Source organism: Perognathus longimembris, chromosome 20, assembly GCF_023159225.1.
Source record: "Perognathus longimembris pacificus isolate PPM17 chromosome 20, ASM2315922v1, whole genome shotgun sequence".
In the NCBI taxonomy this organism is placed as follows: Eukaryota; Metazoa; Chordata; class Mammalia; order Rodentia; family Heteromyidae; genus Perognathus; species Perognathus longimembris.
The window spans coordinates 25,341,179-25,366,024 of NC_063180.1; the positions used below are offsets into that span (position 1 = coordinate 25,341,179).

The 24,846-nt window shown below is 55.5% G+C and overlaps 1 protein-coding gene across 2 annotated transcripts; it reads right to left on the reverse strand.

Annotated features, from left to right (window-relative positions):
• Positions 1-250: 250 nt before the first annotated feature.
• Positions 251-11,678, reverse strand: Ttyh1 (tweety family member 1). Of its 2 annotated transcripts, XM_048330200.1 has the most exons (14): positions 11,465-11,678; positions 9,453-9,631; positions 7,609-7,720; positions 6,755-6,975; positions 4,835-4,930; positions 4,151-4,223; positions 3,664-3,739; positions 3,140-3,195; positions 2,857-2,949; positions 2,297-2,389; positions 1,122-1,264; positions 963-1,008; positions 758-838; positions 251-619 (listed from the first exon to the last, which is right to left on the reverse strand). In XM_048330200.1, the coding sequence occupies exons 1-13, from the start codon at positions 11,588-11,590 to the stop codon at positions 800-802; spliced, it is 1,353 nt and encodes a 450-aa protein (XP_048186157.1). In that variant the 5' UTR covers positions 11,591-11,678; the 3' UTR covers positions 251-619; positions 758-799. The 2 variants fall into 2 exon arrangements, with proteins under 2 accessions (XP_048186157.1, XP_048186156.1); XM_048330199.1 differs by lacking the exon at positions 963-1,008.
• Between the last annotated feature and the right edge of the window lie 13,168 nt (positions 11,679-24,846).

Consider the following 24,846-nt stretch of genomic DNA (forward strand, 5'->3'; position numbering starts at 1 on the left):
AAGCTGGTCTTCTGTTGTGTGCCAGCCCCCAGACCCCCCATGGTTTACTGTGTCCCAGTCTGTTTTCTTGAGCCAGGATACATGTGTGACTTTAGGACTGGAGCTGAACAGAGCCTGGACAAGAGCAGAATTCCCTGGTGGCTTCCAGGGCGGGGGGGGGGGGGGGGGGGGGGAGGGGAGGGGCTCCCCAGCCCAACCAGGGTCAGAATCCATGGAGTGGAGAAAGGAGGAAAAACTAGATGCTTGTAAAATAAAGTCTTCCCTTTTATTTCAAATCAACCCTTTTCCAAGTTAGTGCCACCAGTTGGTATCAGGGGGCCAGAGCCCAGTACGCTATGGCAGGAGCAGGGCAATTCATGTCCCCGCCCCCAGGTCAGTCCCTCCCAGGAGGGGACTGGCAGCCAAGGATGCGGGATGCGGGGCAGTCAGTCTGCCCCCTCCCCTGCCAGACCTGGTCCCTGCCCTACTCCCTCAGTTATCCCCAGGGCTAGGACAGTGGGGGGCCTTGGGGCCGAAGCAGGAGGCAGTCCTGTGTGGGGTGTCCGTTGCCAGCAGTGTTAGTGGTCAGAACCCAGACGGGCCAAGTTAGTAGGGCCTCCTCCAGCAGCCAGGAAAGGAACTGCAGAGAGGCAAACACAAGGCCTTGGCACAGGCTGCGGAACCCCGGTGCACACCTACCCAACAGGAGAGCCCACCGAGTGCATGGAGGAGGGGGACATGGCCCAGCCACCAACCAGAGCATCAGCTTCATGCTTACTGGAGAGGGTTGTTGGGCTCCAGGCTGGCAGGGAAGAGGAGTTCAGATGGACGACTGCCACTGCACAAAGCGCTTGGACTCCTGCCAGGGGACATGGAGACAGAGGAGGAGATGCATTGTGAGTCGGGCTGTGCTGTGAGCCCAAGTTCTCCCTCAGACCAGCATCCAGGCCCCAGCCTCCTTCCTCCCTCTGACCAGTCTGTACCTGAGGGTTGAAAGGGTCATCATCATCTGTATCCTCGTAGTCATCACTAGCATGAGATGGGGGGAGTAGCAGAGAAGCGGGATAGCCACCCATCAGGAGGCAGCCCCCTCCCCACCAGCAGCTCCTCCCCAGGGATCCCGCCCTGTCTCCCATGCTGACCTGGGTGGGAAGAGGGCCCAGGCACGGGGAAGGCTGCAGAGGGCAGTAGCCAGGGCCCCAGCAGACAGGAGGGAGAAGAGCATCAGGAAGAGCAGGCCCTCCAAGGCATCTTCACACAAGCCACGCAAAGCTGCACCATAATCCTGGGGTGGGAGAGCAAGCCTCAGAGCACACACGCCAGGCACGCCGCACACGGCAAGCTGTGCATCAGGCCCTGTGACATCATCACACCTCCCTCTGCTTTAGTCTGTGAAAGAGTGTCCTGATGGTGGGAAATCACATGTGCAAACAGACCTCTGCAGAGCTGCTGCCCCAGCCCATTTCAGCCCAGCACCAAGCATTCGAATCAGGCTGGCATTCCCCCAAGCATCTGTAGAACTTCCCTTCCCTATAGGGGTGCCCTGCACTGCTGCCCCATGACCTGCTCAGGATCGGTGCTGTTGACAAGGAGTGTGGCAGCCAACCATGCCTCCACATGTTTCCAAATATCTCCCATGTCCAAAATAAGGCTTGGCTAACACTTAGAATGAGACCTCACAGGTGACACATGGCAGTACTGGCCCCTGTGACCAGTATCCCAGGGGGCTGGCAGAGCAGTGGTGACCTGAACACCTGTCTTGTGGCCCAGCCAACTGGCAGGGATGGATTGACTCAGAACTGGGGCCATGTCCATTACTAAGCTGGTGAAGATCCGAGGGCAGTACTGGGTACAGTCCACCTGAGATCCATGGCCAGGCCAACAGGGGTTGTGGGATATGAAGAACCTGGCTGGTGGTCCAGGCAGGCCTGGCCCAGGTGGCTGTTCGAATGCAGGCATTGGGGCAAGAGAGGCGGAGGCCATCGAGCTGTGGCCAGGGCCCAGAGATGTGGCCAGAGTTGACCACCACAGAACCCTTCTAGGTCAGATTTTAATCCATGAGTGCGTGTGCGTGTTTGTGTGTGTGCGCGTGTGTGTCACGGCAGGGTTTTAAGCAGAAGACCTTGATCGGATTGTGTGTTAAAAGGCTCGCCAGCTGTTGGCTGTTGCCAGACAGAGCGGTTGGGTGAGAGGGGACTGGAGAGGCACCAGCAGTCTCAGAGAGAGGACGAGAACGGCCAGGACCTGAACGGCCCAGGCGGCTGGCTGAGCCGCGGTGGGGTCCGGATGGGCTCCCGTGGACCTACGGGCAGCAGACCTTGTGCAGGCTGCGACAGTGCAGCAGCGCCACCAGCTGGTGAAAGTTTCCCTCGGTCACGTTCAGCGTCTCCTCCAAAGACAGCAGAGGCTTCTGTGGTGGGAGGGGAGGTGCTTAGTTACTCTGCCCGTCGATCGAGCTCACCGGCCACGCCCACCAGGTCAGACCGCGCCCACACGGGACAGGCCACATCCCCGGGAGGTCGACCTCGCCTGGGCCTGCTCCCTCCCATAGGCCCCCGCCCTATGGACACATGCCCCGCCCCCAGCCCTTTGTCCATTCGCATAGCACCGCCCACCATAAGGGCTACGCCCCAGGGAGGCCTGTCACCTTGCCTCCTTCCCAGGCGCCCATCACAAACAGGCCACGCCCAGGGAGAGCGACTCCCCCCTGGCTCCTCCCCTTTCCACAAGCCTTCCCCACCGCCCGCCCCCCAGGAGACTTGCCTACTGTTCAGCCAACCTGGCCTTGCCCTAGGTCCTGCGCACACCCCCAGGCCTGCACCCCACAGGCTCTGTCCTTCCCACCCTCCTCCCGCCTGGCCCGGGCAGTCCTTCCACCTGAGCTGCTGGGAACTGGGGGACGGCTTCTCGCTCCAGGCCCTGCAGCTGGGAGTGGATATTGGCCAGAGCTCGCTGGGACAGAGTCAGTCTCTATGGGAAGATGAGGGAGGACAGAGTGGTTCAGTCCCTGGGTCCTTTCTCCACCAGAACACAGGCCACTGTGCTCCTCTCCTTGGGGACCTGAGTCCTGGCTTCAGCACCCCCTCCCTCCACCCAGGGGTCCGAGTCCGGCCCCCCCCCCCATCCCTCGACACCCATTTCCCTTGCCCACTGTGCACACCTGTTGGAAGGGGTTGGAGACATCCTGGTTGCAGAGGAAGTAATAGCTCAGGATGTCTGAAGTGGAGAAGGAGGGGTGGAGGGTGAGTCTGGAGAAGATGGGAAGGGCCAGGGGCCAGGGGCTCCTCCCCAGCTCTGAACTTTCTTAGCCTTGGAAGGACCTGTCCTTAGTCCCCTCAGTGCTTTCCTTTCTGTTTCCTTCTCCGTGTGGCCCAAGGATGGCCTCTAACTCCTGCTCCTCCTGCCTCCGCCTTCCAGGTGCTGGGGTTGCAGCTGAATCCATCAGGCCCAGCTCCTTCATCCCCTCTGCTCCTCCCACAGAGAAATCCTCCCATCCTGGAAGGAAGGAGCCTGTATCCTACCCTCTCCTGACCCCCACGCCCCTGCCTTCACACACACCATCTTGTCTAGCCAGCCAAGGAAGGGACCCAGGGTTTCTACAGGATTTGTACATAGCTTGGCACCCCAGCCCACTCTTCCTGGGCACTATGACAGCCTAAGGAAAGCAGGGACTACCATAGTCACCTGAGCTGAGCCCAGTCTCCTCCTGCGTCAGGTTTAGGACATAGGTGTCAGGATTGGAACAGAAGTCACTGAGGCCCTGAGTCAGAAAACAGGAACTGCTCAGACAAGTTCACATTCCCACAGAACTCAGGAGTTCAGATTCCAGCCTCCTCCCTCAGACTCAAGGGTCCTGGCCCCAACCTCCTTCCTTAGGCTCAGGGGTCCAGGCCCCAGCCTCCTCCTTCACACCCAGGGGGGTTCAGACCTCAGCCTCCTCCCTCACACCCAAAGGTCCAGGCCCCTGCCTCCTCCCTCAGACTCAGGAGTCCAGGCTCCTAGCCCCATTCCTGAACATCTGGATGCCCATGACGCCAGCATCTGGCTTCTTAGGGCCCAAACACCATAATTGTGATTTGTCCCCTGAGTCCTTCTAAGGACCCAAGGCAGTGGTTGGGTCTCAGCCCACCCTAGGATCCTGGAGTCAGAGCCCAGAGCCCCCAGCACTCACCACGGCTGTGGCTGCCTCTAGGCCCATGGACCCCCAGCTCAGGACCAGCACCAGGAGACTCAGGGCTGTCATCCTGGGGGAGGGGGCCTTTGTCACCCACCTTCTCTCTTCCCCATCACAGCCCACCCTGTTCCCACCACCTGGAGTTAGGGTGTGGGGTGGGGGGGGCACGATCACTGATATCAAAAGAGCATTTGGGTCCTGTCCAGAGCGGTGGGGAGCTGGGGAGGAAGAGGGCCCAGCCTGGCAGACCACAGCCAGTAACCCAGCTCAGTGATGTCCCACTTCACCTGGGCCCTGGGAGGCCATTGCTTATCTTGGGGCTAAGTTTCCTGGCCTTTAAATTCCAATACTTCCCAAGCTTCCTCTCAGGTCAAACCACAGCAGCCTGCCCAGCCTTTTCCCTCTCTTGGTCTCCTTCCTGAGAGGCCCAGGGAAGTTCCAGGGCCATAATGCAGCAGCCTGGGGCATGCGAGCCACCGGCAGCAGGCTTGGGCATCCTTTTTATAGAAAGAACAGCCAAGCCTGCCCATCTCCAGGTTGGGTCCCGGTGGGCAGTTATAGGTCTCCCCTGTGTTAGAAAGAACCATGGCCCCTGGCCTGTGACCTGTCCCTGGCAGGAAATGGACACCCGGCCCAACAGGGAACACATCCCTCTGCTCGGTGGGGCCTGCACAGACTCACAGGACCACCAGCCACTTGCTCTGCTTGGCCAGGCCCAGGAGGGTGAAGAGGCAGACCAGGAGCACCAGAAGAAGGAGGAGGACGTAGGCCAGCCACCTGCCAACAGGAGAGCAAAGACAGGGGCCTCTCAGGAGCTAGCAGCAGCCCTGGCTCCGCCCAGCCCCGCCCCGCCCCCCATGTGGAATGCTGCATTGGGATGTGGCACTGGAGTTGTACACTGGAGACCCACCCTGAGCAGGCTGCATATGAACCCTATGTACATGAATCTATATAGGCCTGTTGGCTTCTCTGAGCCTGATCCCCAGCCCTACCAAGTAGAACTCACATGGGCCTAGTGCCTATATTTCCCAGCTAGCTTAGAGTAACTTTATCCTCCTGGTCTCAGTTTCCCAACTTGTAATGCCAGGAGTAGGACGGCACCTGCTGTGAAAGGTGGTTGCCAGGTGATGCACAAACCGACATAAAGCCTGAAGACCAGTGTGCAGACACACTGAACATTTGTGTGTGTGCTAGGGAGCTTTAAATGGCATCTGATAAGAGATCGGCTGTAATTAGAGGGGAGACTCCACAGGGGTGGCACACCGGAAGTGCCTTGTAAAGCTTTTCTCAGCTGAGCTTCCAGGGTCCTGGTGTCTGCCTGCCTTCCTCAGACTCTGCTGAGGGCCTGGACTTATTTGATGCGTGGTAACTTATTTGGACGTATTTGATCCCGGGTAATAACGATGGGCACAAGACACAGAATCCAGTCATCCTCAGACCTGAGCCCTGAATTTCAGGATCCAGGATCAGGGTCAGTCAGTCATTTGCAGCCCCATGCCTGGGGCAGGATGAGGGGGCAGGAAGGGTGTCAAGAAGTAAAGGAATAACTACTAGTGAACTAAGCCACAAGGGCGCAGCGTGCCTGCTGCAGGAAAGCGCTGCACAGCCAGTCCCCTCTCATTCCTCCAGTGTCACCTTCTCGGGGTGGCTTCCAGACCCCCGACACAGTGCCAACCTGTCCTCCACCCATCCCCTCTCCTGTGTTTCCCCAAAGCTCTAGCCACCTGACACCGTACAATTTCCTTTTCCTCTTTGCTCAGAACCACAGCCAGCAAGCCCTACACCACCCTCCAGAAAGCAATGCTAGAGAACTATCAGGGTCCCACTTACAGGTGGGGAAACTGAGGCAAGAGACTGGCAGGTCACTTATTTGTGAGGTCTGAGGAGTTGGGAAGTGCCACCTGGAGCTGAGTGGTTTTTCCCCCCTAGTCTCACCAGAAGTTGCTAAATAAGAGTGTTTGCTGAATGAACATGCCAAGGTCACATGGGGAATGAATGGAGTAAGCGGGGTCCTTACGGGGTTAGCCCAGAGCAGCCGTGTACAACAGAGATTCGCTGAGTGAATGAGCAGGCGAGCGGGCAAGGCTCCAGCTGGGGAGGCACTCGGTCCATCTCAGTACAGCCAGATTACCAACCTTGCCACAATGGACTTTTTGGGCCAGATATTTTGGGGGTTGCCACCCTGTACCACCTCTGGTCAGACACCAGTTACCTCGTCCCCCCCCCCCCCCCCCGTCATGGGGCTTGAACTCTGGGCCTGGACGCTGTCCTTGAGCTCTTCAGCTCAAGGCTAGCTAGCGCTCTACCACTTAAGCCACAGCACCACTTCCAGTTTTCCGATGGTTAATTGGAGATAAGAGTCTCACAGACTTTCCTGCCCAGGCTGGCTTTGAACCGTGATCCTCAGATCTCAGCCTTCTGTGTAGCTAGGATTATAGGATTACAGATGTGAGCTACCAGTGCCTGGCTTCCCCAGAGTTTTGAAAGAAGAAGAACAACAACAACAATAACAAAAGGCCCTAGAAACCACCTGTGACCCTCCGGGCACCCAGTTTGAGGATCCCTGTTGTTCAGGGCAGGGTGGGAGGAGCTGCTTCTCACCTGTACTCCTCCACAAAAGATACATCTGCGGCCACCTGCAGGGGGCTCAAGGGCACCTCATGCCAGAAGGCCAGGCCCTGCAGCTGCTGGGCCACTGCCTCTGCCTGTCGCCGAGCCCCTCTGGCGGCAGCCACCAGCTCCGTGCGCTGTGCCAGCACCTCCTCCAGGGTGGTCAGCTCCGTCCTCACCGCCTCGTCCAGCCTCTCCACTGTCTCCCACACCTGGGGGAGACGGGCTGTCAGGGGGTGGGCAGAGGGCAACCCCCAGGGAGCCTGGAGGTGAGTGGGGGGGGGGTCCCAGGGGTGAAGCAGGAGTCAGTGTTCACAGGCATCTGAGGCAGGGGCTGGGGTTCCTGAAGACAACCTAGGTGTGGATGGGGTTCTGTGACCTCTGGCAGGAGATCAGGAAGGTCAGCTTGGGCCTGGGGTGCGTTCCAGCCTCGGGACTAGCTTCTAGTCAGGCGTTAGGTCTGAGCTCTACGCCTGCCTTCTGAGTTTGGGGCTCTCAAGTCTGGGCGCCTCCTCCAGGATGTGAACTAGACATGAAATCTGAGTTTTGAGACCTGGGACGAGACTCTTGAGCTAAAATTAGGTCTCTGAGCTCTGGAATGGGGCCCGAGGGCAAGGCCCAGAGTTAGTGGGATTTGGACTTGGTCTGATTTGGGGAATCATTTGATGTCCAGGCTGGGGTCTAGATGTGAGTCTGGGGTCTGATTCTAAGCCAGTTCCAGAAGGTCTGGGAGATAGGGGTGAGGGATGAGTGTGCAATCTGAGGGCTGCAAGTCTGACTCTGGGGCCCCTAGGTGGTGGGTGCAGGGCAGGTACCAGGCTAGGGTCGGGTCCCTGGCCCCTCACCAGCTGGTCCGTGGTGCTGAGTGTGTGGTTGGCATGCAGCAGTGCAGAGCTGAGCTGGGACACCCCATCACTGGTCTCACTGTTGCCATAGAAACCAACGCCAATGCCTGCACTGAGGAGAGAGGGTGGAGGGGAGATTGCAATGGCCTGGGACTCTGGGGGCCACGGGATCCTGACATGCACACCCCACCTCTTCATCCACCTATCCTGTTTCTGCACTCACCCCATTGGTCCAGACTGCCGTGGGAAAAGAACGACTCAGGCTTCCCTGCCCCCCCACCAGTTGCCATGGTAACGGGAAGGTCTCACTCCCCCAGAGGGACGTCATTGTGATGCTAATGGTGGGTGGTGTAGCGGAGGGAAGGGAGCCCCCAAATTTAACTGGAACCTCCCTGGAGCAGACCCTGGATGAGAGGTCACCCCCTCATATGACCAGCTCCTGCACCCCTGCCACGTGTCCAGCATTCTCAGCACCTGTTCTTCTAGGGTTGAGGTGCCCCCTTCCCCTGCCTCTTGGGGGTTCCTAGGCTCCCCAAGCCTTCACCTCTCCTTCCCTCACCCTATCCTGGAACCCAGGCGCCTGTCCAGCCGGGAGGGGGAGTAGGAGAATGTGGGAAGGGAGACTGGAGGCTGAGCCCTGCCACTGCCCAGCCAGCACAGAGGGCTTCATTGTGGAGCCTCACTATGGGGACCCTCCCCCAGTCTGTGTCCCACATTGCAGGGGGCGAGAGCCTGACGCCCTCCACGTTCCCAGGCCAGGCCGCCCCCACCCTTGTCCCTTGGAAGGGAGCCCAGTGCTCTGCCCCATTGTTCAGAGCCCTACAAAGCACCCCTTGTTCCCAGGGTCCCCAGGGGCTGGCACGGTGTCTCTCTCCTGCTGGGCCTTTTGTCTATCTCCCCCACCGCCCCCTGTCTGGAGAGCCTGCTGAGGGAGCATCTTAAATATAGGGCACTCAGCCCCCCACCCCACCCCAATTGCACTCCCTCTTCTTCCTGCACAGAGGCAGTGTAGTCAGAGTCTAGGCCCAGGGTGTGTGTGTGGGGGGGGGGGGGTAGGGGCAGCTCCAGGCCATGCTGCAGGAGGCCCCACAGGGCTCCCAGGCCAGAGCCCTCAAAGCCCTGTAATCTGTGGCACTGGCCAGCTGTCACTGCTTAGGGGGCCAGCCAATGGGGGGCTCCTCTGCGGGGCTTGGAAGTCCTTCCAGCACCACTCAGAACCTCAGAATGGCATTTCAGTGCCCCCTCAACCAGGTGGTACAGGGAAGCTGCCTTTTCTCCCTCCCTGAACTTTTCTCTTGTCAAATCTAAGCATGCTGGGAGTGGCTGTGGGCAGAACTAGGGCTGGCTGGGGGCAGGGCTGGGCATAGAGGGGTGGGCTGGCTGGCTGTAGGATTGGGGTGTAGAGAGGAAGGCTGGGTGGGTGCAGGGGTGGGGTGTAGAGGGGTGGGCTGCTAGCTAGGTGAAGTAGGTGTCTATTGTCAGATGAATGAGTTGACGAATGAATGAATGAATGACATCATTCGTTAACACGGAAGACACTAGCATTACTAAGACAGGGTGCTCTAAAACCCACTTCATGGATGTGGAAACTGAGGCCTGGCAAGGGCTTCTTGCCCCTAGGAGTAGGTATGCACCATGGCTATCTAATGGACATGCCATGTGGCCAGCCCTGTCCCATCCCCTGGCCGGATGTCCTGGTGAGTCGCCCCCTCATTCCTGGGGCCTCTCACCACTAACCACTGGCCGACTCTTCCCATCCCCACACCCACAACACCATCAAGAAGGCAGGCAGGGAGTGTGGGGGTGCCCTGACCCCACTCCCCACCCACCCCGGGCCTCATTACCAGCCCACAAGAAGGGCGGCGATGCAGCTCCAAGTAGCACAGCTTCCCCCTGATGGGGGGCTCTTGGCTCCGGGGGGCTCTGGGGCACGGCAGCAGCAGAAGCGGATGAGGTAGACAGCGATGAAGATGAGACTCAGGCCCAAGCCCAGGCCGGCTAAGGCTGCCACCAGCAACAGGGCCTGGGGGAGGGGTACCCGTTATGCCTCTGTGGCACCTCTGGGGTCCAGACTCACAGTCCTCTCTGGGGCCAGAGGGGGGCAAGCCCACCCTGATTATGTCAGTTAATTGTGTGTGGGGGGGATGGGGTTCCCCAGACTTTCCCAAGCAGGGACCCCAGGACTTAGGGCCAGGATGCAGGAGGAAGCTTCCAGCTAGGGAGGGCCTTGGGCTCTGGCTTTGCTGTGTGACCTCAGCCAGGCTCCTCCCCTTTCTGAGCCCCAGATTTTTCTTCACCTGGGTTGGAATAAAGCATCTCTTCTCCTTCCCCCCCACCCCATCCCAGGGCATGCTGTGTCTCCAGGGAACTCTGTGGGGTGGGTGGATGGGTGCTGCTCAGCTCAGCCCTGAGCTGGAGATGGGTGCTGTGTGTGGCATGCACAAACACCTATGTGTGCTTCTGAGTGTGTTACGAGGAATGTGTGTATGAATAAGTGTTGGAGTCAGTACTTGTGTTCCCCCAGTGTACATGTGACTATTTGTGAGTGTCGATGTGTGGGAGCAAGTGCCTGAGTGTGTTGAGTGTGCAAATGTGTGTGCGTGACTGTGTCTTGCAGGTCTCTGGTGGTGTTGATGGTGTGTCCTCACAGGGGGCGGGGTCCTGGGTCCTCGAGTGTACCCCCGGCTGTGATCCTGCATGCCGGGAGTGACCAGTGCCAGCCCTGGCCCGCAGTGCTCCCTCCCCAGGGCAAGTCTGGCTGTGGCTGGCAGTGGGTGGACTGGCTGGAGGTGGTGATTGTGTAAGAGGCTGTGGGCGAGGGGATGTGGGTCCCCATTTGGTGAGGAGAGGGGGGCAGATGGAATCGGCAGGGAGGAGTTGCTCATGGCTGTGGCAGCCATGACCCAAATAGCTAGCAGAAGGTGTGCAACCCACTCCCCCTGCTTTTCTGGGAGCCCCCACTAAGCGCTCCCGGACTAGGGCCCCTTTCCTGGAAGCAGCCCAGAAAGATGCAGGTGGCATTGGCACCCTGCTGGCAGAGCCAGGACCCCGACCTCTCCCTCCCCCTCCCCACTGGGTCCCTAGAAAGCCGTTCGGCTGACTTAATCTGAAAGTCAAGGACTTGAATGAAACTGGGTCAGGGGACAGCGCTCACCCATCATCCAGGACGCTGCCGCGCGTCCGCCTCTCCCGCCACCAGCTTCCCGGGGGGTTCCCAGCCTGTCTCCAGCACCCCAAACCCAAACCCATCTCCTCCCAGCCCCCGCCAGCCCCCAACCCTTGGCTGGAGCCACAGACCCCCAAAGCCATCTGGATTTTCCAGACCTGGTCCTAAAAAAAAATCTCTCCTCCCGATTTCAGGCTCCCCATCTCGGTCCCAGGCCGCCCTTCCGTGCCCAGCCCCCAGCCCCCCATGACCAGGCCTGCTCTCTTGGGGTGCATTTCATCTGGCACATCTTTGCCTGCTGTGACCCTAAGGGGGGCAGGATCCTGTTTTGGGGTCCCCAGAAGAGTGAACCTCCCCTTAGATGACCCTGGAGGCTGGTTTCCCAGACAGGGCAGATGCGGGGACCGCTGGCACCTCTGCCCTCCCCTTCAGGACTCGGGGATCCAGGTCTCCACCACCCCTTTATTTAACGAGCAGGGGGTCCGATGCCCGCCCAGCGCCCGTCCTAGGGCGCCCTCCAGGTGTGGGTGCTCCCCGCTCCCGCCTCCAGCAGACACCCCCAAGTCCAGACCGGTTCCCAGCCTCCCCCCCCCCCCCAGGACGCCGCAGGGGCTGCCTCGGCTTCCCTTGCCCTCCCGCCCCCTGCGCCCCCCGTGCCCCGCAACCCCCGCCCGGCCCGCCCTGTCCCACCTGCTGGTACTCCCGCTCTCTGGGCGCGAAGGTGCTGGGCACCGGGCGGAGCTGGAAGTCAGCGCGGGGCAGCTGGTGGAGGAGATGCACCCAGGCGGAGGGCCGGTAGCCCGGGGGCGCCCCCATGGCCCCGGGAGGGGCGGCGGGCCGGGCCGGGAGCCTCGGAGCCGAGCGGGGCGCGCGGGCGGCGCGGGGTCTGCTGGACTCCGGGAGCGCGGGGCTGGCGGAGATCGGGGAGGGGGAGGCGCGGCGGGCGGCTCGGTGCTGCCCCTGGCGGCCGCCGCGGGGCCTGCGGCTCTGGTGCCCGCGCCTGGGCTACCCCCGCCCCACCTGCCGCCCGCTCGCCCGAGTGCGGCCCGCCCCGAGCCCGGGGGCGAGGCGGGGGCGCGGCGTGGGGGTGCGGGGCCCTGTACCCGAACCCCACCCAGAACCCCACGGTTCCTTATCGGTCTCCACGGAGAGCCTCCCGCCGCAAGCATTCTGTGTGTTGGCACATATACTAAGAAGGTGGGCGCGGGTGGTGGGCAAGGGCGCCCTCACGCTAGGGACGCCCCGTTTGGTGACGGCTCCAACGCTTCAGTTGAGTTTCACAAGGAACCCACCGGGGGGCCTGGGCACCTGGGGGACCTTGGGGGCCTTGGTCACCCCGACACTGCCCAGGCCTTCTCCTTAGAGCTAACACAGGAGGCCCGCGACGCCCCCCCCCCCCAGCTCTCTCTTTGCTGTGGACAGGGCTGGTCTTGGCCCCCGAAATCCCCTCCCACCCGGTGGCTCCTGGAGGGGGGGTGGAGAAGGGAAGAAGGAAGAGGCAAGGTGGGACCCACCTGCCCCATCCAAGTGTTCTGGCTCAGACTGGTAGGGAAGGAGGAGCAAGAAAAATGACAGTGGTGGCAGTGGTAATGACATGATGGTGATGGAGGTGATAGTGGTGATGCAGACAAAGGAGAGTGAAGATGCTTCCCCATCTCTCTCTCTCTCTCTCTCTCTCACACACACACACACACACACACATTTCTTCTCCTTTACTCCCCCAGAGAAAAAGGTGAACTGCTTGACTCTCTTCTTCTCACTCTCTGCTTCCATCTGGCTCTCTCTCTCTTGCCCCCGTCTCCCCGTCTCTGTCTGTGCGATTTGTGTTTTAGAAGGCAACATGTTGAGGAAGCCCAAGGTGCCCATCTTCCTTGCTGGAGACCTGGCCCTTGCCCACCACTGCTCCCTGCCTTGTATCTCCCTGGAAAGATGGACGCTCACTCTGGGGGTGGGGTGGTCCTCAGTCGCATCTAGGGTCCTAGGCTGAGGCTTCAAGCCAGGGCACATGCCAGGAAGAGGATGGCTTCGAGCACAAGGCAGATGCTATTTCAGCCAGTGCCTGCCATATGGGCAGAGGCACCCGGCATCACCAGCTGTCCCAAATTTCTAAAAGGAGATAGAAATCTGGATATTTAAAAAGCAAAATCCCTCAGCTTTTAAATGTTAAGAGGAATTTAAATGAAAAAAAATAATACTGTGTGGGCTAAATAAAACCTGCGGGTTGGGTTAAAGCTGGCGGGTGTGCAAGCTCTGGGGTGGGGCCAGACGCGAACAGCACCAGCAGGCAAGTGGCGGATGGGTAAAGAGGGACATCGGGGACAGGGCAGGAGCACTGGGAGACGGAGAGAAGCCAGGGAGAGGAAGCAAGCGCCATCTCCAGGAAGATCTCCTGGCCGGCCTCCTCTGACAGGAGGCCGGGGCAGGTCTGGGTGGAAGGAATCTGCGTGCACTCCCTGTGGCACGCGCTCTGGGCAGCTTACTGCTTTAACTGGTGTCCGTGAGAACTCACCAGGAGAGATGGCTGAGCGCTGGGTCTAGGTCCTTGGTCCATGCGGTGCTTAGCATGTAGTAGGTCCTTGGTCAGTGCACAGCGATAAATACACTTGGTTCTGATTCAGCCATCTATTTGCCTCTTTCTCTTACACACCACACACACACACACGCACACACACACACACACACCACACACAGTGGACAGTTTGTCTTTAGACTCCATCTTCTTTCCAAACCCCAATATCCATGCATCTAGTCATGAGGGCTGCAGATAGGTCCCAGTGAAGGTACTTAATAATAATAATAATAATAATAATAATAATAAAGCAAAACAAACGCCTCCCTGGGGCTGCTCAGAATGTCAAGGTCATGAGCTGAGAGTTTGTAAAACTTGCTGCAGGCTAAGGGAGCCTGGCCTGGGCTGGGTAGAGGGAATGGGGCTCCCTGGATGGAATCCTGAGACAGCAAAGGAACATTAGGTCAAAGCAAGGGAATGAGAACAAAATGTGAACTGTAGTTAACCACAATGTAACAATGTTGGCTCATTCACTGTGACAAGGTATGCTAGTAATGTGCAAAGTTAACAGGGGCCAGGTCTTGGTGGCTCACGCCTGTGATGCTACGGACTGAGATCTGAGGATGGTGGTTGATTTGAAGCCAGTCTGGGCAGAGAAGTACATGAGAGGCTTATCTCCAATTAACCACTAAAAAGCCAGAAGTGGCGCTATGGCTCAAACGGTAGTGCACTAGACTTGACTGAAAAAGGTCAGGGACAGTGCTAAGGCCCTGAGTTCAAGCCCCAGGACTGGTGCCACCTTACCCCCGTCCCCCCACCCCCACCAAATAGTGAATAAGAGAAGAAAGGAGTGAAAGGCAGACAAGAAAACTATATTACCTTTGCTGTGTGAAATTATTCTACAATTAAAATACTATTTTAAAAAGCAATATGTAAGGGGCTGGGGATATGGCAAGAGTGCTTGCCTCGCATACATGAAGCCCTGGGTTCAATTCCCCTGCACCACATATACAGAAAATGGCCAGAAGTGGAGCTGTGGCTCAAGTGGTAGAGCCTTGAGCAAAAAGAAGCCAGGGACAGTGCTCAGGGCCTGAGTCCAAGACCCAGGACTGGCCAAAAAACAAAACAACAACAACAAAAAAATCTGTAAGCCTAGCAGTGGCTCAAGCGTACATTCCTAGCTACTCAGGAGGCTGAGATCTGAGGATCTCAGTTCGAAGGCAGATGAGGCAGGAAAGTCTTATCTCTAATTAACTACTCATAAAAAGCCAGAAGTGGCATTGTGGTTCAAGTGGTAGAGTGCTAGCCTTGAGTAAAAAAGGCTCAGGGACAGTGACCAGGACAGGAAAAAAACCAAACAAACAAAACCCCCTAATCTGTAGTAATTTTGAAGTTTCAGATCTTACATTAAAATCTTTGATTGTGTGTGTGTGTGTGTGTGTGTGTGTGTGTGTGTGTGTGTTGGTCCTGGGGGCTTCAAATCAGGGCCTGGGTGCTGTCCCTGAGCTGCTTCTTTTTTCCCTCAAGTCTAGAGTTCAACTTGAGCCACAGCTCCACTTCTAGCTTTTTGCTGGTTAATTGGAGATAAGAGTTTCATAGCTTTTGTGTCCAGGCTGGCTTTGAACCTTGGTCCTCAGATCTCAGCCTCCTGAGTAGCTAGGATGAGAGGCAGGAGCCATGGGTACCTGGCTAGAATTTCCTTTGAAGCAGCAGAAGCCATGGTGGGCCCTTAGACAGGTCTAGACCCTGCACTCAGACTGTGAATGGAGTTTGGCAGGAAATACGTGTGGGTCCTGATGCCGCAGATACATTTAGCTCCAGCAGGTGAGATAAAATTTAAACCATCCTATTTATAGCGTGGCAGGCACCTAGCAACTTTTACCGACTAAAATGAAAGGCAGCAGAAATTCTGTGGTGTTCACATTGCCTCTGAGCAGCAGGGGCTGGGTGCACCTGCCCTGGATTGGCAGGGGAAGAAAAATTCAGGATTAAAAAAAAAATCTTATTTTTGGCGCGTCTTTCCTGTCGCGCTCAGTTTTAAGGTTATGAAAGAGTGCAATAAACTCTGTACTTCAGAGGAAGAACTCCATTAGAGACCTGGACACAGGAGATGCAGCAAAACTAGCAGCTGATTGGGGGAGATAGGGATGAGACCCCAGTACTTAATACAATCGCTACTCCCCAAACTGAGGCTCCACCAGAGATCACAGAGAACCCCCTCATCCCCAGAGTCACCAAAGTTCAAGTCCCCTCTGTTCTTCCTATAATCTCAGTTCTTCACAGCCAACATTAGGCTCATTTCTAAATACAAGATGGCGGATGGAGTTCAGGCCCTCCTGTCTGCCTGCTGGTTGCCAGGGTAGGAGAGGCCTTCTTCACCCATTTGCCACTTTGTCCTGGGGATTATTGTGAGCAACACTCACATCAGGTCATTAGCATAGAGATGGGGTGGCTTATATTTGCGCAGCAAGGATCTTGGGCGGCCATCTTGCGTCTCCTGCAGCACCTAGCACCTAGTGAGAGCTTTGAATTGAGATGAGGAAGTAGACTGTAGATGGGGTAGAGGAAATGAATTATTTTCTTCCTGTCCACCATGGCAGATAGAAAGGTTTCCTCACAGTGGACATGCGGGCTCTGCTCCCTCCTAGGGGCTCTGCCTTCATCCTCTGCCTTCCTTCCAGGTTGGATTTGGGAAGTTCCTGTTGGAGGAAGAGTCACCATCTGGGATGAAGAGATAACTCTCTGCTTCCTATGACAGAGGGCACAGTCATCCCAGTGAGTCAAGAGAATAGATGGGTACTGGTGGCTCATGCCTGTCATCCCAGCTACTCAGAAGACTGATTTGAGACTCACAGATCAAATCCAGCCTAGGCAAGAAAATTCACGAGACTCTTATCTTCGAGTAACCACCAAAAAACCAGAAGTGGAGCTGGGACTGCTGTGGTAGGGTGCTAGCATTGATCAAAAGAGCTCACAGACAGGGCCCAGGCACTGAGTTCAATCCCATGACTGATAAAAAAACAACAACCCCCCCCAACTCTATCCCCCAAAATTGTTGGGTATTGGTGTTCACACCTATAATTCAAGCTACTCAGGAAGATGAGGTCTGAGGATCATGGTTCAAAGCCAGCCTGGGCAGGAAAAAAATATGTGATACTTTTATCTTCAATTAACTACTAAAAAGCCTGAAGTGGAGCTGTGGCTCAAGTGGTAGAGCAATAGCTTTGAGAGAAAGAGCTCAGGGATAGGACTCAGGACCTGAGTTCAAGCCACAGAACTGGCAAATTTTTAATAAATTAAAATAAAAAATGGGTTTGCCTGCTTTCCCTACAGTGAGACCCCAGAGCCAGTGGCTTTATTTCTTATTTATTGCATATTGTCCATTATTTTCCCTGGCTTCTATGCTGACTCAAGACAGGTACTCTCTTATAGTCTCTCCCTCCCTCCCTCCCTCCCTCCCTCCCTCCCTCCCTCCCTTCCTCCCTCCCTCCCTCCTTCCCTCCCTCCCTCCCTCCCTCCCTCCCTCCCTGCCTTTCTTCCTCTCTCCCTGCCTTCCTCCCTCCCTTTGGATCTATCTAACACACCAGGAGTCATACATAACTCTAGTTATATTCTTAAAAAGTACCCATGGAAGCCACGAGCAAAAATTTCTCCAGGTCCCTCATGATCTTTTCCCACCTGGGGAGATTTATGAACACGAGGCCACAGGTGTGCTCCAATGCATGATGGGATTGTGCCTCAGTGAACCCATTAGAAGTGGAAAAGCTTCTAAGCAAACACATTTCATCAACCTAACCTGTCAAACTCCTCATCCTCACCAGCTTCCGCAAGTGGAGAACCACCGCCGAACTGGGCAAAGTCAAAGCTCTTCAGGGAAATAAATCATGGTGAGTTGACATGAGTAGCTAATGGGGAGGAATGGCTTCCAGTAATTTGCACACTTCAGAGATGTTTGTCTAAGATCACCTCAAGTCCCTACACAAGTGCTGTCACCTCTCCTAGAGCTGAAATGAAAATCACCTCCCAGACGGGCGATGACCTCATGGCGCCCCAACCTTTATCTCAGCCTGAGATGCTTGCCTTGGCACAGCTGCTTGCACTGTGGACGTGACAGCCCCTGCCCCGTTGGGTAAGTGCACCTCCTTTCTAAGCAGACAGCGGGAACCTGGAGGAGGGAAGGGCAGTCATAAAGAAATGTGGTAGGGTTGGGCACTGGGCGTAAGCCTGTCATCCCAGCAGTTGGGAGGCAGAGAAAAAGGACATCAGAAGTTTGAGGCCAGCCCGGATCATACAGTGAGTTCAAGTCTAGCTTTGTCTCCACAGAAAGAACCACCTCAACAACACACTATGCACAGGTAATTCCTTCCTCTCCCTAGGATCAGGACTGGACAGAGACACCACATGGCTAAGGTATTTTCTCCACATTTCTGAGACACAGAATCAATCTGATCTTCCTGTGCCAAGGTCTCAGAACTCTCTTATCTCCATATCTCTCCCCTTCCCTCCTTATTATTTTAACACTCCTTCCCCACTTTCCTCCCTCCTTCTCTCCTTTGATCTACCTTTATGTCTGTCTTCCTCCTCTCTTTCTTTCCCTTCCCCCTTCCTTCCCTCTCTCCTTTGATCTCAGTCTCTCTCTGTGTCTCTATCTGTTTCACTGTCTCTGTTTCTGTCTCTCTAACACTCAGTGCTGGGATGAAGCACAGGGCCTCATGCTTTTTCGATGATTACTTCAGCACAGAAGCCCATCTGCAGTCACCTGGTCTCTCCTTGACTGAGGTTGAGTATGTAGCAGTAACTACAATAAGTAACTACGAGAACCAACAGTGGGTTTACAAAGTAAATCTTTTTTTTTTTTTTTTTTGCCAGCCTGGGCCTTGGACTCAGGGCCTGAGCACCTTCCCTGGCTTCTTTTTGCTCAAGGCTAGCACTCTGTCACTTGAGCCACAGAGCCACTTCTGGCCATTTTCTATATATGTGGTGCTGGGGAATCGAACCCTGGGCTTCATGTATACAAGGCAAGCACTCTTGCCACTGGGCCACATTCCCAGCCCCTACAAAGTAAATCTTTGATTCACTCAAGTGGAACTATTTTTTGGGGGGAGAGAAATATTTAAAAAATATTTGGGGTGCATTTTTATGTGGCACACTGTGTTACATCTGTCTATAAATGCAGTGCGCACTGATCAGGTGAAATGCATAGGCTGTCCACCATCTCCAGTATTCAACAATCATGCTAAGAACCTGTGAAGTTCAGACTCCTAGATGAATGGAATTCTGTGTTAAATATTGTTAGATGTATGGGACCTGCTGAATAGCAGAACATTAGAACTTTTTATCCTGCCTATTAACTCATCGCTCACCAAGCCACATCTCTATTCTATAGATGACCAGATATAGAAAACACAAGGTATGTAAGCATAGAGTATTATTGAGCCACAACAAAAAAGTGTAATCCTTTTATTTGCAGCAATATCAATATGGGTGTTGTCACAACAACCTCATCACTAAGGGCACAGAGTGCTCATCACACACTATTTCTCACACATGTGTAATCTGAAATCACTGCTCTCAGTATTCATGTTGGTTTGTTGAAATGACTTCACAGGGGAAAAAGGTTTTTTATGGTGCAAAAACAATGAGTCAGACTTCTCTTTCTCTTTCAGCCTGCAGTTTCCTGAAATCCACATAAAATCACCCTCCAATGAATGAGTTGGTTTCTGTAAACCAGATTTGGGGGGTCACCTTCCTCCTTCAGACAGGTGGAGGAGTCCTGGGAAATTCTTGCCTCTTTTGCCTGTGCACTTGTACGTTTCTCACTGCACGGACATGGAGACCCATAGACCTGATTCTCAACCAGCTGGTCTTCGCTAACACCCTGGCTCTTCTCTCCAAAGGCGTTCCTCACACAATGGCAGCGTTCGAGTTGAAACCTTTCCTGGGTGACGCTGGGTGCAAAGGGGTCTTCTATGTGTACGGAGTGTCCAGAGGGGTCACACTCAGCACCACCTGCCTGCTCAGCGGCTTCCAGGCCCTGAAACTCCAGCCCGGTGTGTCTGGCTGTGTGCAGGCCAGGCTGAGGTCTGCCAAGGGCGTCGCTCTCTGCTGTGCCCTCTGCTGGCTTCTGCATCTCCTGTTAAACCTAGCCTTTGAAATGTGGAAAGACGGCTCCAAGGATAGCAAAAACCTGAGCGTGGAACCAATGTACAGTTTCTGTTCCATCCCTGCCTCAGGAGGAAAGACATTCCTGACAGGAGCTGTGATATTCTCCATCACTGACGCCGTGTGCCTGGGCCTCATGGCCTGGGCCAGTGGCTCCATGCTCCTGGTTCTGCACAGACACAGGCAGCGAGTGCAGTACATCCGCAGCCACAGGTTTGGCCCCAGGGCCTCCTGTGAGATGCGAGCTGCTCTCAGCATCCTGGTCCTGGTGAGTCTGTTCCTCTTCTTCTATTCCCTGGCTTGTGTCCTGTCACTGTGCAGCATGCATGTAGGGATCCCGAGCCCCTGGCTAGCAAACATGTCCTACCTGGCATCCTCTGGCTTCTGTACCCTGAGCCCCTTGGTGTTCATCTTTAGCGATGCCCGTGTCTCCCGGCTCAGCTTTGCCTGCTATACAAGAGGATGACGCTGGCTCTGGTGTCTGTGCTATCAGCGTCCTCTAGGACTCTGCTCCTCACACTTGTGGGCTTGTTGGGGGGTGGGGGGCATGTCATTTGTAGTCATTTGGAAATGGTGTACTGAGTAGGTCATGGCTCCATCCTACTGATCAGACTGCCAGAAGTAAACATTGTGTAAGTAATGATACATGGCCATAGATTCAAGCCATTTTCATCTGGGAGCATTTCCAAGAGAATCAACTTAGAGACCAGCATCCCTCAGCACTAAGCTCTGCTCAGGTCATCCTGCGCGGCCCCTGGTGGGGCTTCACTGCCCTCTTCCCAATCCCTGCAGACCAGCTGCAAAGGTGTCTGGACGTCCTAACCTGCACCCCATTCTTCAGCGTGGTGTCACTGTGACAAAACATCTGAGAGATAGGGAGGGAGAGCCAGGCCTAGACAGGAGAGATAGATAAATGGGAGAAACATAGATAGTAAAGGAAAGAGGGAAAGAGAGAGAATGAGGGAGATTGATTGTTGTCAGAGATGCAAGATCAAATAGGCAAGACCAGAAAAGAAACATCCTCTGACACATTATCATTAAGACACAAAAGAGCCATGCACCTGTAGCTCACTCCAGTAATCCAAGCTACTCAGGAGGCTTTAGGTGTGAGGAATGCAGTTTGAAGCCAGCCAGGCAGGAAAATCCTTGATAGTCTTATCTCCAGTGAACCACTAGAAAATTGGAAGTGGAGCTGTAAGTCCAGTGGTACAGAGCTAGCCTGAAACAAAAGAGGCCAGGGACAGGGCCCAGGCCTTGAGTGCAAACCCATGAGCAATAAAAAATAAAATAAAGCCACAAAGCAGGGGCTGGGAGCATGGCCTAGTGGCAAGAGTGCTTGCCTCGTATACATGAAGCCCTGGGTTCGATTCCTCAGCACCACATGTATAGAAAAGGCCAGAAGTAGCGCTGTGGCTCAAGTGGCAGAGTGCTAGCCTTGAGCAAAAAGGAGCCAGGGACAGTGCTCAGGCTCTGAGTTAAGCCCCAGGACTGGGAAAAAAACAACAACCCAAAAAACAAAACAAAACCACAAAGCAGCTGGGTGTTGGTTATCACACTAGTAATTCCACCTACTCTGAGTCTGAAATCGGAGGATCATGGTTCAAATCCAGCCTGGGCAGGAAAATCTGTGACACTCTTACCTGCAATGAATCACTGAAAAGGGGAGCTGTGGCTCGAGGGGTAGCACACTAGCCTTGAGCCCAGGCCCTGATTTCAAGCCCTAGGACTGGCTAATAATAATGATGATGAATTAATGTCATTAAAATGGAAAAGACAAAAATTGGGTTCCCCTGCTTTCCATGAAGCAAGAGGCCAGAGCGGGTGGTGGATGTGGCCCCGCTCCCATTCTGCTGTGTCCTCAGGGTTGTCCCCAGGTCCCTGTTCCCAGCCCAGAGCGGACCCTGCAGGTGAGAAAGGGCCCCGTGAGGGTGGGGGATGAATCCTTCCAAGAGAACATCCTGATGTTTGGGGGGGCGCCATGTCGTCTTTTCTGCCTGTGGTGGTCTCAGGAAAATGTCTCCCCATTGTCCCTGTCTGTCCTGTTCTCTGGTGCACAGTGCAAGCTGTCAACAGAGAGGTGCTGACTCTTGGTCAGAGCAGGAGTTCAAGCTCAGGGAGGCAGCTGGATGTGATGGACACCCAAAGGAGGTGTCTGTGGAGACCCTAGGGACCACCCTGCTTCAGGGCTGGACAAGCTGGGGAGCAGGCCAGCCTTTCTCATCTGGACAATGACAGAGGGTGATGCAGGGTGCTACCTACCGCTGTCTCTACCACAGCTCTGCTGGCTGGCCAGAGGTCAGTGAGCCCCTGAAACTGGTGGTGACAAGTAAGGGGACACTCCGTGGACCCTACCCTGGGCTGTGTGACCTCAGGAGAGCTTTCTGTGCTCAGGGGTGTTCCCTCTCTCAGCACTGTCTGGGGGTGATATGGCGGGCATTTCACACACTGCCTCCTTCTCTCCTAGTACTCCACGGCAGCAAAGCCAGCCTCTGGGCCCTGTCCAGCCCTGTGGTGACCCCAGCAGGGGAAGGTCAGCCTCCCGTGTGGGTCCCAAGAGGGATTTGAGGGTCACTTCCCAACTAAGGAAAGACACAGAGGCTCCTGCACACCACCCGCCCAGCCCCTGCCCTGCTCCTTCTGAGCAACTTGAGTGAGAGGCTGTGGTATGACAAGAGGGGTTCCTGGCATGGTGAGCACCCAGTGAGCCCTCCGCTCCTGCTCCCAGGTGAGGAGCCTCATCTTCCACAGGGTCCTGAGACACATGCCAGAGCCCTGCTGTCAGGTGAAAGGGGGCTTAGGAGAGCTGGGGGAGCCTGAGTCAGAGCCCCAGAACCTCAGCGTGTGGGAGGCGGTGAGATGCCAGGAAGTGGCCGAGGCATCTGACTGGACATTGTGGCTCTGGTGTCAGCTATGCGCTGTCTGAGGAGGGGGAGCCAGACCTCCCCCCGCATCCAGGTTGGGCAGCCAGGTTGTCTCCGGCTTCCTCTCCCAGGACCTCTCCTGGATGTCCTTGGTACAGGCAGAGGCCACTCAGGGTCCCAATTCTGCACAGGCTTCTGGATGACACCGGGACAAGGAGCAAGGGTCACAGACAGAGAGTGCCTAAAAGGGGAAAGGTTGGGGAGTCAGAGCCTGAGGCCCCAGCGCCGCCCTGGCCAGACATCTCTGCTCAGAACTGGGTGGGGAGGCCCTGTTCCCTCCCCCCCACCCCCACCTCCGTGGGACAGCTCACTGGCAGAGCCTCCCTGTCCCTGTGGCCCGACCCCAGGGAGCAAGGTCCTGTTGTGCTTGACTTGGAGCGCCATGGACATGCCCCTCTGTCCCACGAGGAGTGGATGGCTGGTCCCTTCATGTGTCTTAGAGCCACGTCTGTAGCTCTGCAGCGCCAGGTAGAATTCTCTGTGAGTGCTGGGATTCAGTGAACCCCCCCCCCCCCCCCCCCGGTATCTTCCCTGTTGTCACAGTCCAGTGACCACCCCCCCCCCCATGGAACCCAGGGGCCCAGGCAAGGGGTTCCACAACCCTGGGCTTCTGGAGCTCAAAAGATCATCAGGGCCCCGGCAGAGAGGTTGGCTGAGATGTGAGCACAGGGGAACTCGGCATCAGCCCTGGAGAGGGAAGGCGGGAGGAAAATGAGTATGGCAACAAATGTATTCTGTGCACTACATATGTAACTGTAACCCCTCTGTACATCACCTGGACAATAAAATTAAAATAACATAAAAAAGAATGGCGTCAGCCCTTGGCAAGCTGTTTTCTAAGGTGCCATCCAGAAGTTTCCAAGCAGGCAATTTGAAGTCTTGTTGGAATGGGGGCAGATGTTAGCAGTAGGTCAAGAGGGGGTCCCCAGGAGACACCCAGCACCTCACCCTCCTCCTGCTTTCCTTCTCAGGATCTGGCTTCACCCCCTCTGGGGACCTCAACATCAGGTCAGGAGCCTCAGTCCTTACCCACTGCTCTCGGCCCACCCAAGTCCTAATCCTGTCACAATCCCCCTGTGCTCCAGGAACTGAGGCGGGACTTCCTGCTGTGGGGGGACCCCCGAGGCCAGGGCATGAAGTGTCGAGCTCTATGAAGATGGTTTCAAGACAAAGGAGGAGGTTGGTGCCCAGCCTGGGGGATGAGTAGATGGGTCCTATGCTATGGTTAGTGCAGGCAGGGGCTGCAGGCAGGGGGAAGGCCCAGCCAAGGGGGTGACAAGGTCTCACCCTGACTATAACCCTCTCCGCTGTGCTGGTTTCTCCTTGAACTTGTACAACATGGACTTGCTCAAGAGGCAGACTTGAGGGTCTGTTCTGAACCTCTGTGCAAAGAGCATTCATTTTACCCCTGCTGGTAAGTGTTCTCCCGTGTGAGGAAATTACAGATCACATATAGGGTTTACAACTTCATGTTTGTGGGCGCCAGGCTGTTGTCCTGGTGAAAGTGACAGAATGAGGAAGATTAAACATGAATGCCTTTCTATCATCTTAGCCAGTCCCGGGTCTTGAACTCAGGGCCTGGGCGCTGTGCCTGAGCCTGTTTTTGCTGAAGGCCAGCACTGTACCACTTGAGCCACAGCACCACTTCTGGCTTTTTCTGAGTAGGTTATAGGGGATAAGAATCTCATGGAGGGGGCGGGGAATATGGCCTAGTGGCAAGAGAGCTTGCCTCCTATACATGAGGCCCTGGGTTCAATTCCCCAGCACCACATATACAGAAAATGGCCAGAAGTGGCACTGTGGCTCAAGTGGCAGAGTGCTAGCCTTGGGCAAAAAGAATCCAGGGACAGTGCTCAGGGCCTGAGTCCAAGCCCCAGGACTGGCCAAAAAAAAAAAAAAAAAAGAATCTCATGGACTTTCCTACACAGGCTAGCTTCAAACTGTGATCCTCAGATCTCAGCTTCCTGAGTATTTAGGATTACAGAAGTGAGTCACCTTTGCCTGGCTTATGGACCTGTTTTTAAAGGTGAAGTAAGGATGTGGTACAAGCACAAAAGCCCAGGAAGTGCACCCAGCCTTTGAGTTTAAGCCCCATGACCAACAAAAATAGGCGCAATATTATAAAATAAAATATTTATTTTTCCTATATGCTTAATCTCCTGATATTAAAATATGTATTCATAGGCTTGTATGTAAATACATTTATTTGTCTAAATGGCATCCACTAGAAATCTGCACCATTTCTCAGCATGCTTTCTGTCCATCATCTTTCTGTCACTGTGACAAAATACCTGGGAGATTTATGGAGAAAGCTAGGCCAAGGCTGGAGAGAGAGGGAAAGAGAAAAGGAAAATGAGAGGAACATTGTGGCAGAGAGGGGGAGATAAGGATAGAGATGGCATGGATGGATGGAGGTCGGGGAGAAACAGGGAGAAAGGACATTGCTCCCCAGTACCTGTGAAGACCATGCTCCCAAGGAG

Bases quoted from the DNA above. Each gene is read 5' to 3' on its own strand.
- Ttyh1 (XM_048330199.1), bottom strand. From the start codon at position 11,590: ATGGGGGCGCCCCCGGGCTACCGGCCCTCCGCCTGGGTGCATCTCCTC. The intron at 2,390-2,856 runs GTGGAAGGACTG...CTCCCACCACAG, and splicing joins CCCAGTTCCCAGCAGCTCAG to AAGCCTCTGCTGTCTTTGGA. The intron at 1,265-2,296 runs GTCTGCTGCCCG...CTCCCACCCCAG, and splicing joins ACTGTCGCAGCCTGCACAAG to GATTATGGTGCAGCTTTGCG.